This window comes from Zingiber officinale, chromosome 8B (genome assembly GCF_018446385.1).
Source record: "Zingiber officinale cultivar Zhangliang chromosome 8B, Zo_v1.1, whole genome shotgun sequence".
In the NCBI taxonomy this organism is placed as follows: Eukaryota; Viridiplantae; Streptophyta; class Magnoliopsida; order Zingiberales; family Zingiberaceae; genus Zingiber; species Zingiber officinale.
In genome coordinates, this window is record NC_056001.1 from 67,749,235 (window position 1) to 67,766,314 (window position 17,080).

Below are 17,080 nucleotides of genomic sequence, written 5' to 3' on the forward strand. Positions count from 1 at the left end.
TACGATAATGTTGGCAAAAGTTTGAAATTTTGGTTACTATCAACTCAGTATCAACCATGCAAAAAGTTCAAGCTGATCTAGGCGACTGATTTAGTTGCCTAAGTAGTATGGTAAGCCAAACATCAGAATAGAAACTTAGAATTGTAAATTGTTGGTCGAGTTTATGCAAGTATTGTAATTTTTTTTGAGAATCTAGAGAAAACAGTCATCAACCACAATAATCGACAATGAATGCTAACGCTTAACGCCACGAAGTAGCATACATAACAGAAATAGCTTGACAGAGCACTTACTCATGACAGATCCAACAGGAATGGGGTCCCTCCAAGAACATAGCACCTCGTCAACTTATCATTATCACGAAAGGTATCCTTAGATCTTGATGCGGATGAAGAGTATGCTCATGATGTAGGAGGTGATCACGGCGAAGATCCTGAAGCAGTGAAGGAGAGGCATACGCTGCGGGTGCGATCTAGGGCAAGGTCCATCAGAATGAGGCCGACCCGGAGGAGAGCTGCCCGTCGAAACGGCGGGGAAGGAAGACGGCGAGGCGTACAGTGCCGGCGTAGCGGTCCTGGGTGCTGCCGATGCCGGGTGGCTCGACGATGACGTCGTACACGAGGCCAGAGACGACGGCGAAGCGGGTAAGGAGGATGAGAGAGAGGGCAGTGCCAGGACGGGAGAAGCTTCAGGTGAATGCGCGGCAGGCGGAGGAAACTGTAAAAAGCCTGAGGAAGTGAGAAAGGGATCCGTGGAGCTGTGATCAGATTCAGATGGCTGCCAGACGGCGGAGGAGATCACCGATTTGTGAGGTGTGCCGATTTCGGAATTCTCCGGTCCCTTACTCTCGTCCTCGTCCTCGTCCTCGTCCTCGAGCTCGTCGTTAGGGCTCCTCCTGTTTTTCTGTATTTTGGTAGTTCTATGGAAATGTGTGTTCTCTCCTCTCTTTTCCCTAGAGTTTGTCATTAACAACTGAAGTAAATCCTAAAGACATGATTTAACGAAAGCAAGTGCAAAGTAAAAGATTTCATCCAAATTTCCTAATGACAATTGCCGCAAGGAACAAACCATTTTTACAGGGCCCTCATGATTTGTCGCAGTTGCTCACATTCAAAATACGTTGCAATCTCTTCTGAATCAAAAATCTTTTATTCGATATACCAGAGGTCTATAATGGTTTTTGGCCCTCACATTGTCCCAGATTTGTCGCACTGCTATCAGCGCAATATTAGAGCATCCCAGAATCCAATCGAAAATGAAAGGAAAAAAAAGTGACATAATAGTTGAGAAAATTCGTCAACTCAATGCAAGCAATTAATCCGCTGAAGAAACAATTCAATTCGCAGAGATAAAGTTGAAGAGCTCAAGCAGGTGTTGCTGGTTTGGTGCTTTCGAGTGCATGATCCTTCCTCAAGGTGAAGATTCCTGAAAGACCTCGGCTTCTGGCGAGTTGTTCAATCTCACTCAGCTTCTGCTTGAGTTGTTCTACCTCTTTCAGCAGATCCTCCTCTTTCTGTTTTATAGCCTTCAAAAGAGAAAATGCATAGGGCTTTCAGGTCAAGCATGCAAACCAAATTCCACAGATAGCATTTAGCCTGAACAATATAGATATTAAACTGTTTTCTGTAAGAGCATAATAAACAAGCAGCAAAACAAACACGGGAAAAGCAAAAGTAGAAAAGTAATCAGTTAGCTTTATGCTTCTTATTTCCAGGAAGCCAGAAAAGAGGTCTCTTTAAGTTAGCAAAAAAAAAAAACAACCGGTCAAGGGTGATGGCCTAGTCGATTGGTTTTTTTAGCAGCTCAGAATAGTATCTACAGATTGTTGATTCTTAGTTTTTATTTATCCATGTTCTTTCCTTCTCGCCTTTTAGGCATTCCACACTAGCTGCCTTGTCAGAAAGAAATTTAAAGTTATCATAAATAAAAATTTTCAGAACTTATGGTGCTATGCAATGTACTGTGTTCCTCTTCTTGCTAATCTTCTTCTTGTCTCTATGTGTATGGATTCTCTTAACCTGTTTATCAATTTAATTATCTCTTGAAAGTCTTATTCATATTCTTGCATAAAATGGAAAAGCCATGTTAAAAATAATTTATATACATAAATATATACCTGAATTTCCTGCCTGCGGATTTCCTCTTTTCTAGCTTCTGATCTTGCACTTCTTTGCACCTCAAATATAAGAGCAGCACCGCCCACCTACTTAGCCAAAGTTTTAAAGGTGATTCTGATTCTTGACTATAAATATAGAAGTAAATCATGAAAAAAAAAAAGATCAACCACAATAACTATGGCAGCTTTCAGGATTATCTTACCACGCTGTCTTATGCAAATAATACCTACCTTTGAAAAGCGCAAAAACAAAAATCAAGCACAGAACAATCTAATAACAGTCAATTTCTAAAGCAATTTTCAAGTTTTCCCTATTTGAGGGAATGGAAGGCTGATTGCCAACTAAATATATACCAGAACCTCCAGCACCGTGTGCCCGGCATGATTCTGACTGAAAACTGCAACTCTGACTTGGTACAAAATTTCAAACCATGTATTCAACTAGCAGTCAAATGTTTTGAATATTAATTAAATCGTACAAGATATAATAAATTCATAGACACTCATCTTAGTTTTTGATCCGGCGGTAAGAATGGGGGGCCCACCTTCTGAAGGGTCTCAACCTAAGGACGGATGGAAGGCTGGCCAAGCGGGTAATGGTCCGAGCGGAGCTAGAGATAACCCATCCATGGGCTTGGGTTTCCGACGCCAAGGCAAGAAGATCAAAGGGCCGAGCGGAAGTCCGCTCGGCTGGGACCGAAGGGCCGATCGGGTGATCCGTTCGGCCAGGATAGAGGCGAGGGTACAAAGGTGGCCGAGCGGCCTATGCGCTCGGCTCGGGTTATGGGATATCAGCAGAAGCATGTCTGATGATTAGGCCGTGCACAAGATCACATGATGGAGGATCTTGCCGTCACATCATGGGAAGGTTGATACAGTAGCAATATGGCCTCATAGACGTCTTCCTGACAGATCCATATCTGGGCATGGCCCTTCTGACAGACCCATACCTGGGCATGGTCAAAGGCGGGTGGTTGCTTTGACTGGCGCGCCCAGGCTTCTTCGAGAGGTCTATATAAGGTCTCCATTTCTTCACCGGAGGTATATGAAAAATCTTCATCTGGAGGCCACCTATTCGTTATTCCTCGCCTGACTTGAGCGTCGGAGGGCCGTCGCCGGGACACCCCTCCCGGCTCGGTTTTGCTGCAGGTTCGCCGGAGCGCTCGAGGATCCAGCAGGGAGCGCCACGTGCCCAGTGTCCGTTGACTCCTGGTTCGGACAGGATCATCTAGCTATCAGCAGAACGATGGACAAGGCTGGACGACAACACACGGTGGCGCTTTCGACGGAAGAACTCAAGCTCTAGTCGAGATAAGGGCCGCCAAACTTGTGGAACAAAAGCAGAAAGCAGCAGCCGAGCGGCTGGAGCAACAGACGGAAGCACCGCCAGCCACCGTCGCATTCCACCGGCCTTATTTCGCACCGGCCGTACCCGGAGATAGAGGCTCTTCTTGACGAAATGCCAAGGGATGTGAGGGAAAGCTCCCCGGACACATCTCCGAAATGATCAATCGCCAATTCTGAGGCTATTCTACGAGACCCCTACCCAAGCATTACGTACCTCCGACGATCGGCGAGTATAATGGAACAACAGACCCGGATGATCATCTAAGTTGCTGCTACACTCCATCAATATACTGATGGAGTAAAGTGCCGCGTCTTCCTTACAACCCTCTCGGGATCGGCCAACGGTTTCGGAGGGTGCCGGACGGATCCATCACTAGCTTCAAGGACTTCGGCCTTCCTCCACCATTTCGCTAGCAATCGGCGATATCACAAGTGTCACTTGTTCGCCATCAAACAAGAGCCGAGAGAATCGCTTCGAGCTTACATTCGGTTCAACCAAGTGGCGATGGATATCCCAACATGGCACATCGGAGACGATGATGAATGCCTTCACGCAAGGCCTGGGACTTCTTCCGATCGCTCATCCGAAAGCCGCCCGAGATTATGATCACATGCATCAACGAATACATAAATGTGGAAGAAGCGCAAGCCGGAAAAACTCCAACCGAGCGGACACCTGCTCGGCCGAGCGGAAACAGCACGCCGCTCATCAGCCGCCCGGAAGCAATCCGATCCCCCACGCCAGGTCGCACGTATAAGAAGCTGCTCGGCCCAAGCCGAAGAAGAGGTGGACCCTATGTTCCGCTCCTTCCACGGACACGCACAACACGAGGGATTGTCGAAGTCTTCCTTCGTGGCTAATCCTGTTCCCTGGAAAGCCGAACGACGGTCTCCTCCCATCGAAGACAAAGGACCCGTGAAGCCGACCGGACCCGCACCGAGGACATCAACAGACACCCGATCGGAACCGATCTCCAAGACGGAGAATCGCCGGGCGTCCAGAGAACGGCCACGACCGTCCGCCGGGAAGAGGAAAATAGGTCCCGGGAGAGATCAACGTCATCTGGCGGGCAACCGGAGGAGACTCCAACCGGGCCAGAAAGGCGGGCGTCCACGCGATCGGCTGTAGTCAAGAGCGGGCAAGTGGACCGGAAATCACTTTCGGCCCCGAGACTTGGAAGGAGTAGAAGTGCCCCACGACGCTCTGCTCATTAAAGCGGTAATAGCAAATTATACTGTTCACCATTTGTTGACACAGGAGCTCGGTCAACATCATATTCAAGAAGGCGTTCGATCACCAAATTGATCGTCTTGACGACCCCGCTTATACGGGTTTACGGCAACGTTCATTGACAAATTCGGCTAGCTACCTCACTGGGAGAGGAGCCGCTCAGAAGGACCAGGACAATAAACTTCGTGGTGGCCGACTCTCCTTCGTCCTACAACGTCATTTTGGGACGACCGGCGCTTAGCGAATTCCGAGCCATCGTCTCAACCTTCCACCAGAAGATGAAGTTCCCCGTCGAAGACAAAGTGGGAGAAGTACGGGGGGACAGTTAGCAGCTCGACGATGCTATATCGAGATGGTCCGAGCAGAATCCAACTCTGCTCGGAAGGCGCCTCGAATCGAGGTAAATGCCATCACCGAGAGACCTCCTGCTTTAATTTATGATGAAAAGGAGGTGGTTCAGATTCATCCGACCCGGTCGGAGGCCACGACTTTTATCGCCTCTGATCTGAAGGAGGAGCAAAAGGAGGAACTGATCCAATGCCTCCAACGAAATCATGATGTCTTCGTCTGGTCGACACATGAGTTGCCCGGAATTTCGTCGAGCCTGGCGCAGCATGAATTGCATGTCCGCCCGGACGCTCGGCCAGTGAAGCAGAGGAATCATCCGGGCGGAAGTAGAGAAACTTCTGGAGGCCGGCCACATACGAGAAGTGCAGTTCCCGAGCTGGTTGGCTAACGTGGTATTAGTCTCCAAGCCGGGCGGCAAGTGGAGAGTCTGCATCGACTTTCGGGACTTAAACAAAGCATGCCCCAAGGACTTCTATCCTCTGCCCCGGATAGATCAGCTGGTGGACTCTACGGCCGGCTGCGAATTAATTTGCATGCTTGACGCCTATCAAGGATATCATCGGGAAGATCAAGAAAAAGTAAGCTTCGTAACGGCCGACGGCACATATTGCTATAATGTGATGCCGTTCGGATTGTAGAATGTCGGGGCCACCTATCAACGCTTGATGAACAAAATGTTCAAGGAGCAGATCGGGCGTAATCTGGAAGTCTATGTGGACGATATTCTCATTAAGTCTGTCCGAGCGGCCGATCTTCTCAAGGATATGGAAGAAACCTTCCGAACACTGCGCAAATATGGAGTCAAGCTAAATCCCCAGAAGTGCCTGTTCGGAGCAAAAGGAGGGCGTTTCTTGGGGTACATAGTGACCGAGCGGGGAATCGAAGCAAATCCCAACAAGGTGAAAGCTCTGCAAGACATGCCGCCCCCAAGAAATACAAGGGAAGTACAACGGCTTACCGGTCGGATAACTGCTTTGTCCAGATTCATCTCCAAAACCGCCGACCGGAGCTTACCATTCTTCAAGATCCTGCGCAAGGCTACTAAATTCCAGTGGGATGAAGAATGTGACCGAGCATTTGAAGAGTTGAAAACATATTTAAATTCTTTGCCTGTACTGGCCAAGCCGATCAGGGGTGAGTCACTTTATATATATCTGTCGTCAACTAAGCATGCTGTAGGCTCGGCACTTGTGAAGGCGAGCGGCGATGAGCAGCCGGTGTACTTTTTAAGCCACATTTTGAAAGATGCTGAATCTCGTTACACTGGGCTCGAGAAGTTGGCCTTTGCTTTGGTTCTAGCCGCTCGGCGCCTTCGACCGTATTTCTTGGCTCACACCATCATTGTCCGGACGAACAGTCCACTCGGAAGAGTACTGTTGAATCCAGAAGCGTCCGGACGGCTCATCAAGTGGACGACAGAATTAAGTGAATTTGACATCCAATATCAGCCCCGCTCGGCGATCAAAGCCCAATCCTTGGCTGATTTTGTGACTGAAGTGCAAAGGCCAGAGCCGGAAGCTATGTGGAGAATATATGTGGATGGGTCTTCCACTCGGCTCGGAAGTGGGATTGGAATATTGCTGCTCTCACCTCAAGAAGAGAAGATGCACCTATCCGTCCGGCTGGATTACCAGGCTACCAACAACGAAGCAGAGTATGAGGCCCTCATAGCCGGATTGCAGGCAGCCCGGCATGTGGGTGCCGGTCGGGTGACTCTCTATTCGGATTCGCAGTTGGCCGCTCAACAACTTTCTGGCACCTTCGAAATCAACAATGTTCGGCTTAAACTCTACGTTGAGGCCTTTGAAAAACTCAAAGCTATTTTCCGAGAGGTTCTTATACAGAAGATCCCCCGAACGGAGAACCAGGCAGCAGACGAGTTAGCCAAACTCGCGAGTTCAATAACACCAGTTGCCATTCAGCCACCAATTGAAAAAGTACTGCTGGTGGCGCACGTCGATCGGATTCAAGGCCTCACGTTTCCAAGCGACTGGAGGACACCTATTATAGAATTTCTCCGTTCGGGCACCACACCCTCCGATGAATATGCAGCCCGGCTCCTCAGAAGAAGAGCCGGTCGGTTTACACTCATCGGAGATCAGCTTTACAAGAAAGCATTCTCGCGCCCGTTGCTGAAATGTATAAGCTTGGAGGACTCAGCTTACATCCTCCAAGAAGTACATCAAGGATCATGCGGGGGTCATCCAGGCGGGCGCTCATTGGCCAAGAAGATCCTCTTGGCCGGATACTTTTGGCCAACTTTACAAACAGATGCCGCTCGGACAGTATCTACATGCCTTTCATGCCAGAAGTATCACAACTTCTCCCACCGACCGACAGAGGAGATGAAGGCATCAACCATCTCGTGTCCGTTCGATCAATGGGGAATGGATATTGTGGGTCCATTTCCGATGGCGACCGGGCAGAGGAAATTCTTACTAGTGGCGGTAGACTATTTCTCCAAGTGGGTGGAGGCCGAGCCGCTAGCAAAGATCACTGAACAAATGGTTAAAAAATTCATCTGGCAACACATCATTTGTCGGTTCGGCATCCCTCGCCGACTAGTGTCCGACAACGGGCGGCAGTTCACAGGGAAGATGTTAGAGGATTGGTGCAAGAGCTACGGCATTGAGCAACACTTCACATCCGTGGCCTACCCCCAAAGCAACGGTCAAGCCGAAGTAGCCAATCGGGAAATTCTTCGTATTCTGCGCGCTCGGTTCGACCACTTGGGAGGAAGTTGGCCGGATGAAGTGCCGGCCGTTTTATGGGCCATCCGAACAACTCCTAAGGAAGGAACGGGTGTTACACCTTTTCATCTGGTGTACGGCGGTGAAGCAGTCATTCCGGTTGAAGTCGGCGTCGAGTCCGTCCGGATCCAGAGCTACGATGAGGACAACGCCGAACGGAGAAACATGGAGCTGGATTTGGTAGAAGAGGAGAGGGCAAAGGCGTCCGTTCGGCTGATGGCGTACCGACAACAAATGAAGCAAAACTATAACCGGCGCGTCATTCCCCGATCATTCCAGATCGGCGACCTTGTCTGGAAGAAAGTCAAGCCGGTCGGCGACGTCGGCAATTCAGAATCATCGAAAAGCTCCGCTCGGGCGCGTATTATCTGGAGGATGAGGAAGGTCGACAGCTAGATAGGCCGTGGAGCGCGAACCACCTCCAGCCTTACCGGGCAGGGTGAAAGGTGTGCCTATGTAAATCATCTTATGTACTTTTTTTCGACTGAATACTTGAAATGCAGAAACGAAAAATCAAGAGAACAAATAAGACATCGCCAACAAAAGAACGAAGGCCCCGAGCCGCTCGGCCGGAGGTAAATAGGTCGGGCCAAGCGCTCTAAAATTAAAGGCCCCGTACCATTCGGACGGAGGTATATTATCCTAGCCCAGATGCTCGACGAACCAGACCCTGAGCCATTCGGCCAAGAGTACGTTATCCGAGTTAGGTGAAAGGAACCAAAAGTGATAAAAAGGAGGGCCAAAGCTTCGCCGAACGGAAGCGTCAAAATTAGCCAGAGTCGTCTAGCCCAGACGTTAAACCGTAGAGCCGCACCGATCGGCTATAAAAACCGAGCGGCAAACCGACGAGCACCGTCGTTAAAAATCGAGAGCCGCGCCGATCGGCTATAAACATCCGCGCCGACGAGCACCGTCGTTAAAAATCGAGAGCCGCGCCGATCGGCTATAAAACATCCGCGCCGACGAGCACCGTCGTTAAAAATCGAGAGCCGCGCCGATCGGCTATAAACATCCGCGCCGACGAGCACCGTCGTTAAAAATCAAGAGCCGCGCCGATCGGCTATAAACATCCGCGCCGACGAGCACCGTCGTTAAAAATCGAGAGCCGCGCCGATCGGCTATAAAACATCCGCGCCGACGAACACCGTCGTTAAAAATCGAGAGTCGCGCCGATCGGCTATAAACATCCGCGCCGACGAGCACCGTCGTTAAAAATCAAGAGCCGCGCCGATCGGCTATAAACATCCGCGCCGACGAGCACCGTCGTTAAAATCGAGAGCCGCGCCGATCGGCTATAAACATCCGCGCCGACGAGCACCGTCGTTAAAAATCGAGAGCCGCGCCGATCGGCTATAAACATCCGCGCCGACGAGCACCGTCGTTAAAAATCGAGAGCCGCGCCGATCGGCTATAAACATCCGCGCCGACGAGCACCGTCGTTAAAAATCGAGAGCCGCGCCGATCGGCTATAAAACATCCGCGCCAACGAGCACCGTCGTTAAAAATCGAGAGCCGCGCCGATCGGCTATAAACATCCGCGCCGACGAGCACCATCGTTAAAAATCGAGAGCCGCGCCGATCGGCTATAAATATACCGAGCGGAAGAACGAATATCAGAGTAAAAAATCGCGGAAACTACAAATATTAAAACATTCAGGCCCGATTGGGGGTTGGTCCTTTTATGCTCGGCATTTGTTGACTTCACGCAGGCAGGATACGTGCAGAGCGAGTAAGCCTCCTCGCTCGGACTTTATGCAATGAGCCAAGCCGATCGGACGCGTGAGGGAGAATGCTTAAGAACATGACTGACGCTAAGCATCAACGTTAAGCAAACAGAAGAATATTGTGGACAATGAGTAGGAAGACAAGCAAAGGGACATCGTTTCATTATAAGAAAAATTATGCCGAATGGCACGTACAAAAATTTTACATCCGCCGAGCGGATGAAACACAGAAAGCACTCAAAAAACTCGCCTCACTCGGGGTCTTCAAAGTTAAAGAAGGTGTCCGGGATGTCGTCAATCATGGCCGCCAGTTCGGGAGGGGGAATGCTCAGGTCAGCAGGAAGATGCCCCCCCTTCTTGAAGTACGCCGTGGTTACCTTGACCGCTTCGAGGAAGGTTGAGGAGACGTTGCCACCAAACTTTTCGCCAAAACGCTCCGAGCGGAGGTATTCCTGGCGCGCTGCTGCTAGCCGACTTGGCTCGCCCTCCTTATATTTTTTGAGTACCGCTCGGGAAGCGGTTAAGGTATCTTGGACTGCCTTCAAGTCCATCTCAGCTTTGGTGCGTTCGGCCGAACGGATCTCCCGCTCGACATCTAGCTCGGCCCCTAGCTTCTTAGACTGCTGATCTAGGGCCCGGACTTCGACTTTCATTTTATCTAGATCAGCAATTGCCCGCCTCTTCCGACCATTGGCGCGCTTCACGTCCCCGTCCCGCTTCTTCACCAAGTCATCGAGTCGGACCACCTCTGCAGCCAGATCGGCAGCCTTCTTCTGTTCGGCCTCAAGAGCTTGTTTCTCCCGCTCGGCCGTGGGACCTCCCGACACTTGGAGTTTTTCTAGGAGATCCTCCAACTCGGCTAGCCGATGGCTCGTGGCGATTTGCTCAGCCCAGCGCTGTAAGGGAAATAATAATATCAGGAATCAAACAACAGCATGACACGGGAATGAAGATGGGTTTACCTGAGTGGCCTGCTGCATATTGTTATCGCCGAGCTGCTTGGGCGTCATAAGGGCCACCTGAATCTGGGCGTCCTCGAAGAGCTTGGCGAGCGGACCAGTCAGGGTTATTTCGTGAACGGGGCTCGATGGCCGATCGGCAGACAGTAAATATTCCTCTGACGGGAATCGGAGGGTAGTCTTGATGGTAGGGTGGCCGGACGGCGCTTCTTCAGTCGCGGCCGCCTGATGCGAGGACTCCCCTATGGTGGAAGTTTCGCCCAACCGACGTAAGCGGCGGCGAGTTCGGGATCGGCGCCTGTGGTTCCCCCTCTTGGGTCGGCGGAAGGCTGGGATCTCTTCGACGTTTCCGCCGAACCTCCAATGGTGGATCTCCAACCTGGGGAACGCCCAGCTCGGCGGGGGCCGAGGAAACAGGATCCGCCTCAACCTCCGTTGAAGCGGATGGGGCAGTTTCTGTTTCAGGGGCGGACTGCGCCCCCCCCTCTCCTGCATCCGCCGGGCGGCTGGGGATGAGTCCCCGCTCGGCGAGCTCTTTTTTCGTAGCCGCTTCAATCTCCACGGACTTCAATTTCAGGTTAGCGGTAGCCTTGGAGCGCCACATGACTTCAGCTGCAATAAAAGAAATTAAAATCAATTAGACAAAAAAAGACCAAGGGAGTAAAGGGTCCTTACTCATGCGGAAGGGGAGATTTGCCCGAACGGGAGACAATCCGAAAATATACAACACCCCTTTGAGCAGCAACTGGTCGATCTTGTATCGCTGACCGGACAACCAGTTCGCCGCATGAAGATAGGCTGGGTTGCTTCTGAACTTGCCAAGCTCCGGCTGAGTCGGCACAGCGGTCTGCCATCTGGTTCGGAATGCTGGCCGCTCGGGAAGTCGGATGTAAAAGAAAAACTCCTTCCAGTGTTTGTTGGAGGTCGGCATATTATCGAAAAATTTAAAGCCTATTTTACTTTGGAAAATAAAAGTGCCCGGCTCGGATTGTTTGGGGTAGAAGAAGAAGTGGAATATTTTGGGGTCAAGAGGGATACTGTGCAGCTTAAAGAGGACGACCACCCAGTTCGGCACAAGTTGGCCGAGCGGGATGCGAAAATAGTTACAAACCTCTAAAATAAAAGAATGGGTAGGAAATCTAAGGCCACCCTGGAATTGGTCTAAAAAGAAACAAATTGTGCCGATCGGCGGGTCATGTGGTCGGTCAGTCGGGTCGGCTATAACTATTTCATGGTTATCGGGAATCCCATACGTCCGAACTAGGCGCCGAGCACCCTCCTCATCAAACCGACTCTCCATGGCCACATACCAGGGACCGTGAACGCTGGTGGCGGGTTCAGAGGAACTTGTCATCTCGGAGAGGCAAGAGGACAGCAAGAAATCGAAAGAAGGGGAGCGAAAGAGGCGAAATGAGTAGGGAAAACCTAGTAAGTGAAGGAAGAAGACTCACTGAGGAGGAAACGGGCGGAAAAGATCACCAGGGAAAAGGTAGCAGCCGGAAAGTGGGACTGGATCGCCGAAGGCTACAGCGGCAGAGGAGGCAGAAGGAGGAAGCACGAGCGAGCGTGCGGCGGAGGAGGAGAACTGAGACTTTATACAGCCGGGGCCCGTCGGCCTCCGCCGTCCGATCCAGGTCACGAAGGACAAGGACGCCATCGGGCCGTCCATTTCAAACGGGGGGCGTCCCATCGTAAGTGACGCCGCCGCCACGCAATGGTCGACACGTGGCGCCCTGTCATCGAGCGCAATTAATGCGCCCATACCGCGCACGCTTCGCCTTAATGAAAAAGATTGCACGATTTCCGGAAAGATTTAGACAAGCAAACACCCATGTTGAGCGACAAGACAACCAAAACGAAGAGCCGAGCGGCTGAATTTGGCAGAAGGGCCGAACGGCCCCATGGATATTATAAGCTACAGAAAGACGGCGACCGCCCGCTCGGACACATATGGTCCAGTCAGTCGAACTCATTTCCTCCTTCGACTAGACTTGAAGGGAAGGCAAGTGATCCGGCGGTAAGAATGGGGGGTCCACCTTCTGAAGGGTCCCAACCTAAGGACGGATGGAAGGCTGGCCAAGCGGGTAATGGTCCGAGCGGAGCTAGAGATAACCCATCCATGGGCTTGGGTTTCCGACGCCAAGGCAAGAAGATCGAAGGGTCGAGCGGAAGTCCGCTCGGCTGGGACCGAAGGGCCGATCGGGTGGTCCGTTCGGCCAGGATAGGGGCGAGGGTACAAAGGTGGCCGAGCGGCCTATGCGCTCGGCTCGGGTTATGGGATATCAGCAGAAGCATGCCTGATGATTAGGCCGTACACAAGATCACATGATGGAGGATCTTGCCGTCACATCATGGGAAGGTTGATACAGTAGCAGTATGGCCTCATAGACGTCTTCCTGACAGATCCATATCTGGGCATGGCCCTTCTGACAGACCCATACCTGGGCATGGTCAAAGGCGGGTGGTTGCTTTGACTGGCGCGCCCAGGCTTCTTCGAGAGGTCTATATAAGGTCTCCATTTCTTCACCGGAGGTATATGAAAAATCTTCATCTGGAGGCCACCTATTCGTTATTCCTCGCCTGACTTGAGCGTCGGAGGGCCGTCGCCGGGACACCCCTCCCGGCTCGGTTTTGCTGCAGGTTCGCCGGAGCGCTCGAGGATCCAGCAGGGAGCGCCACGTGCCCAGTGTCCGTTGACTCCTAGTTCGGACAGGATCAGTTTTCATGAAGTTAAAGTTTATGTTGTCTTGTTTCGAAAATTCTTAATCTCAATTGAAAATTTTCTAAACCAGATAACAATATGCAAAAATACAAATTAAAATGTCAATATACCAAGTCACATGGTTGACTAGTATGTCTTAGTTATAATAGCATACATGCCATTTTCTAAGTTTTGCAAGGATGTAGTTTATAAAATGAAATCGAAGGCAACTAAGAAAATCAACAGCTTCATATGGACATAATAATCCCAATATCCCATAAAGCTTCATATAGTAATAGAAAATTTAGGGTAGCTACATACTGAAAATACAAAAAGTTCTCCAATAAGATCTGAAGCAGCTTGAACAGCTTTCTCCTCATTCAATGGTCGTATCTCAACATCAGTAGCATGACCATAAATTCGTCGTTGTACATTTGTTGTGATGCGGTGATTGGCCTGTTAAAGACTTAAAGCTAAGATGCAACAGCACATTGTTAAACTAATGTTAGAGCATGGAACATAATAAACAAGTATCATAACTATGATTCTAGATGTGTATTAGAAACATCATGAAAATTATAGAAAAGGCATATAAACCATGGACCTGCATGGCACTATATAAAAGGAAGCTATATCAAGACATAGAAGAGTTGGAGATACCAGGACTAGAGGTGAGAAAAAAATAGAAATCTAGCATAACCGAAAAGAAATTGCGAATTTACTCTAGCAACGGATATTAGAAGTCGACTCAAATAGTAGCCAAATATAATTAATAGCTGCTATAAAATATATTTTGAATCTAGGGCAAATTTACCAAACTAAGAAACACAAGTCTGACAATAATTCCTGCCTAATATTAATAAAAAATCAAGTTGGATTTAGTTTGGTCAAACTAAACCTGACTAAAAAAATTAAGATTTACTATGTAAAAAATATAAACAAAACTTTATGAAAAAAATTGTAAAACCTGAAGGATTAAAAAAACAAATGCCTTAAGTAACAACTTATCTTTGTTCTTAGAAGGAGTATTCTGTCACTTAAATTAAAGCATTCCCCTTGTGCCTACATAGTTTTGGACAAGCATGTGCAGTTTTATTCAGATAAATCAAATCTCAAACCGAATGTTAGCATTTTTTTAAAGATAAAATATGTAAGTTTTAGCAACTTCTTTGTCTAATTAGTATTTACTGCTATTGGACCTGGATGTGAAAAAAAACTGACCTGATTGATTTGGGAATTCAATCTCACTAAAATCCACATTTTGTTGCTACCCTAAAGTCCTCAGCAAACAAAGAATCAAATTGACAAACAGGATGACCTTTATCAATTTTCTGTGTGCTGGCTTCATAGTTTTGGAATTCATTTTGCAGTATCTAAGTTGGCAGTCACCATCTCCAATCTTAACCCAACAAAATAGCTGTTGACGGGTGACTCATATTTGGATGGGGTTAATGCGATGGATGTTATGGAAGAAAAATCTATTAAGATTTTTCGTAATAAAATTATGTTACGATTTTATATAACAGAATTTTATTACAGTTTTTCATAACAGAATTCTGTTGCGATTTTTCATAACAAAATTCTGTTATGATTTTACCAGGTCTGGGATTTATGCATTATTTATAGGGATCATTGTAAACCTATTGTACAACAACAATCACAAAAATCATGTAATATGATTCTCTTGTGTAGAGAGAATTCTAATAAAGCTTCGGCCGTTTTTGTGGAGTAGGCACGTCGCCGAACCCCAGAAATTCTTCTTCTTTCTCTTCTTCTTCTCCTTCCTCGTATTTCCTCTCATTTTGTGTGTCTTTGTCTTATTACTCCGTGCGATCTCTTTTCTCTCTTCCTCTTCTTCTGCGCTTTAGAGGTTGAGAGGTGTTGTCCTCTCTTTTCGCAACAATGGCATCGCCTCAAACATTGACATGATATGATTTCCTAATGCATATCTGGGATATGAGAAACCATGTTAACTTTCAATGACTTTGTCATCTCCACAAATTATTCTTTCAATTGACTTTTCTATTACTAAATATTTCACTGGACATCAAGCTTGGCTTCGTTCTTGTAAGACGCGTAGTCGGTTCACTCATATGTGGTAGGGTCACCTGTTTTTGTTATGTTCATTCATCTAAATATTCCATTTGAATCGTTTCAAGAGAAATTTGATCGGCTATTTGCCCAAATGAGAAAAACAAAATCACGACTGCAATCACTATCAATTCATTAGCATTGAATTGCATTGCTTGATGCAACTGCCGTCAGTTATCCTATAAATCAATCGTCTGTTTCAATCTATGGAAGAAAGAGCATATCAGATAAATCTAAAATTTGAGCAAGTCCACTCAGTTCCATGATTAGGTAGATAAGAAAGAGCAATAATCACACATCTGAAAAAGAATCTACCTCTAAATCTAGCATCCCTACATAAATGAAAATATCATGGGTAACAAGAAGCGGAAGCTGAAGACCTGAGCGAGGTTGACAATAAGCTGGCGAAATTTAGGGTGACGACCGGCCTCCTTCTTGAGCTTGTTGGCGATGGGCTTGCAGACGGTTTTCAGAACCAACGTCCCGAGCTTCATCACCGGCAGAATCATTCTCGATCCTTGCGGCTAGAGAAGGGATCAAGCGAAGAGGGCGAGGGAGGAAGGTCGATGAGCTCACAGCATTCCGGAAGCTTTAGGGTTGGGGATGGGGAGGCGCCGCCGAGGTTTCTTCCGCGAAATGGTGGCCGATGTGTAGCAGCACCGTTTCGGGTTCGAGCGACGACTTAGATCACGAGGGGATGCGACTGATAAGTTTTTTTGTTGGGGTGTATCCCCTGCTCACTGTACGACTCATTTTGAAGATGGACGAACCGATCCCACGGACCTGCCACGTGGAGTACAAGTGAGCCATGGACGGGTCCGATTTTACCATTTATTCAGTCTTCAGCATGAGATTCGAATTTCACAACATGAGTATTCTAATGGTGAGAGCTATTGAAGGTTCTATCGTTGCTATATTCACATTAAGTCAAAAGTAAAAAGTTTTATATATTTCTCTGCTATTTAAAAAAAAAATTCAGCAACTTCTCCTAGCTTTTGATTAGATATTTCTCATCTCCCCCTTCATATTTTATCTTATATATAATTAAATTCTTATAAAATTTAAATCCATAAATTATTAACTTGAAATAATATTAATAATTTAAAAATATATATAAATATTATTATACATCAAATAAGAAGACATAAAGTATAATATATAAAAAAATAAATTTAAACATATCTACACTAGACCATTTCTCTATTTAATTTTTTTAAACTATTTTCTCATATATATAAAGTTGTCCTCATGTTATCTCATTAGTATCCTTCATAAGAATTTCATAACTCTTATAAAAGATCTTGACTTCACGTGAAATCATTTTTTGCATTTGATATTCTTTAATATTTTATCATTCTTTGTTGATGTTTTGTTATATTAATTGTGTCGCTCTCTCTGACTTTAGATTTATCCTTTCTCTTCCTTTTCGCTGTCTTTTGCCCTATAGGATGAATGTGGACTTCAGAATCATCCACATCAACACTCGTATTTGGATTTGATGTCGAAGTGTTCCCCCCTGATTCAGATGTCTTCGCCTTCTTGCTAGAGTAATGAGCAACTAATTGTGGAACATATTTCTCATACTCTCTGAGAACCTTTCATATATGCATATATTTGAAATTCTTGTTATTGTTGTTGGCTTTCCACATATTCAATGTATTCTCTAACACATTCTCATCACTCTAACCACTTTGATGATGAATATAAAACTTATTATAGGTTGTAAAAAAATCATTTACCATCGGTGCAAACCTATAATAATGCGATTTTAGTCACTGATAACTTCTCATCATAGATCCAATGGGTCAATACT

The 17,080-nt window shown here is 47.4% G+C and overlaps 1 protein-coding gene and 1 pseudogene across 1 annotated transcript; both read right to left on the reverse strand.

Moving 5' to 3' along the window:
- Positions 1-357: 357 nt before the first annotated feature.
- Positions 358-797, reverse strand: LOC122013933 (annotated as a pseudogene).
- Positions 798-1,133: 336 nt separating this feature from the next.
- LOC122014517 (OPA3-like protein) lies at positions 1,134-15,981 on the reverse strand. Its single transcript, XM_042570753.1, has 4 exons — positions 15,648-15,981; positions 13,498-13,632; positions 2,117-2,203; positions 1,134-1,525 (listed from the first exon to the last, which is right to left on the reverse strand). The coding sequence occupies exons 1-4, from the start codon at positions 15,774-15,776 to the stop codon at positions 1,364-1,366; spliced, it is 513 nt and encodes a 170-aa protein (XP_042426687.1). The 5' UTR covers positions 15,777-15,981; the 3' UTR covers positions 1,134-1,363.
- Between the last annotated feature and the right edge of the window lie 1,099 nt (positions 15,982-17,080).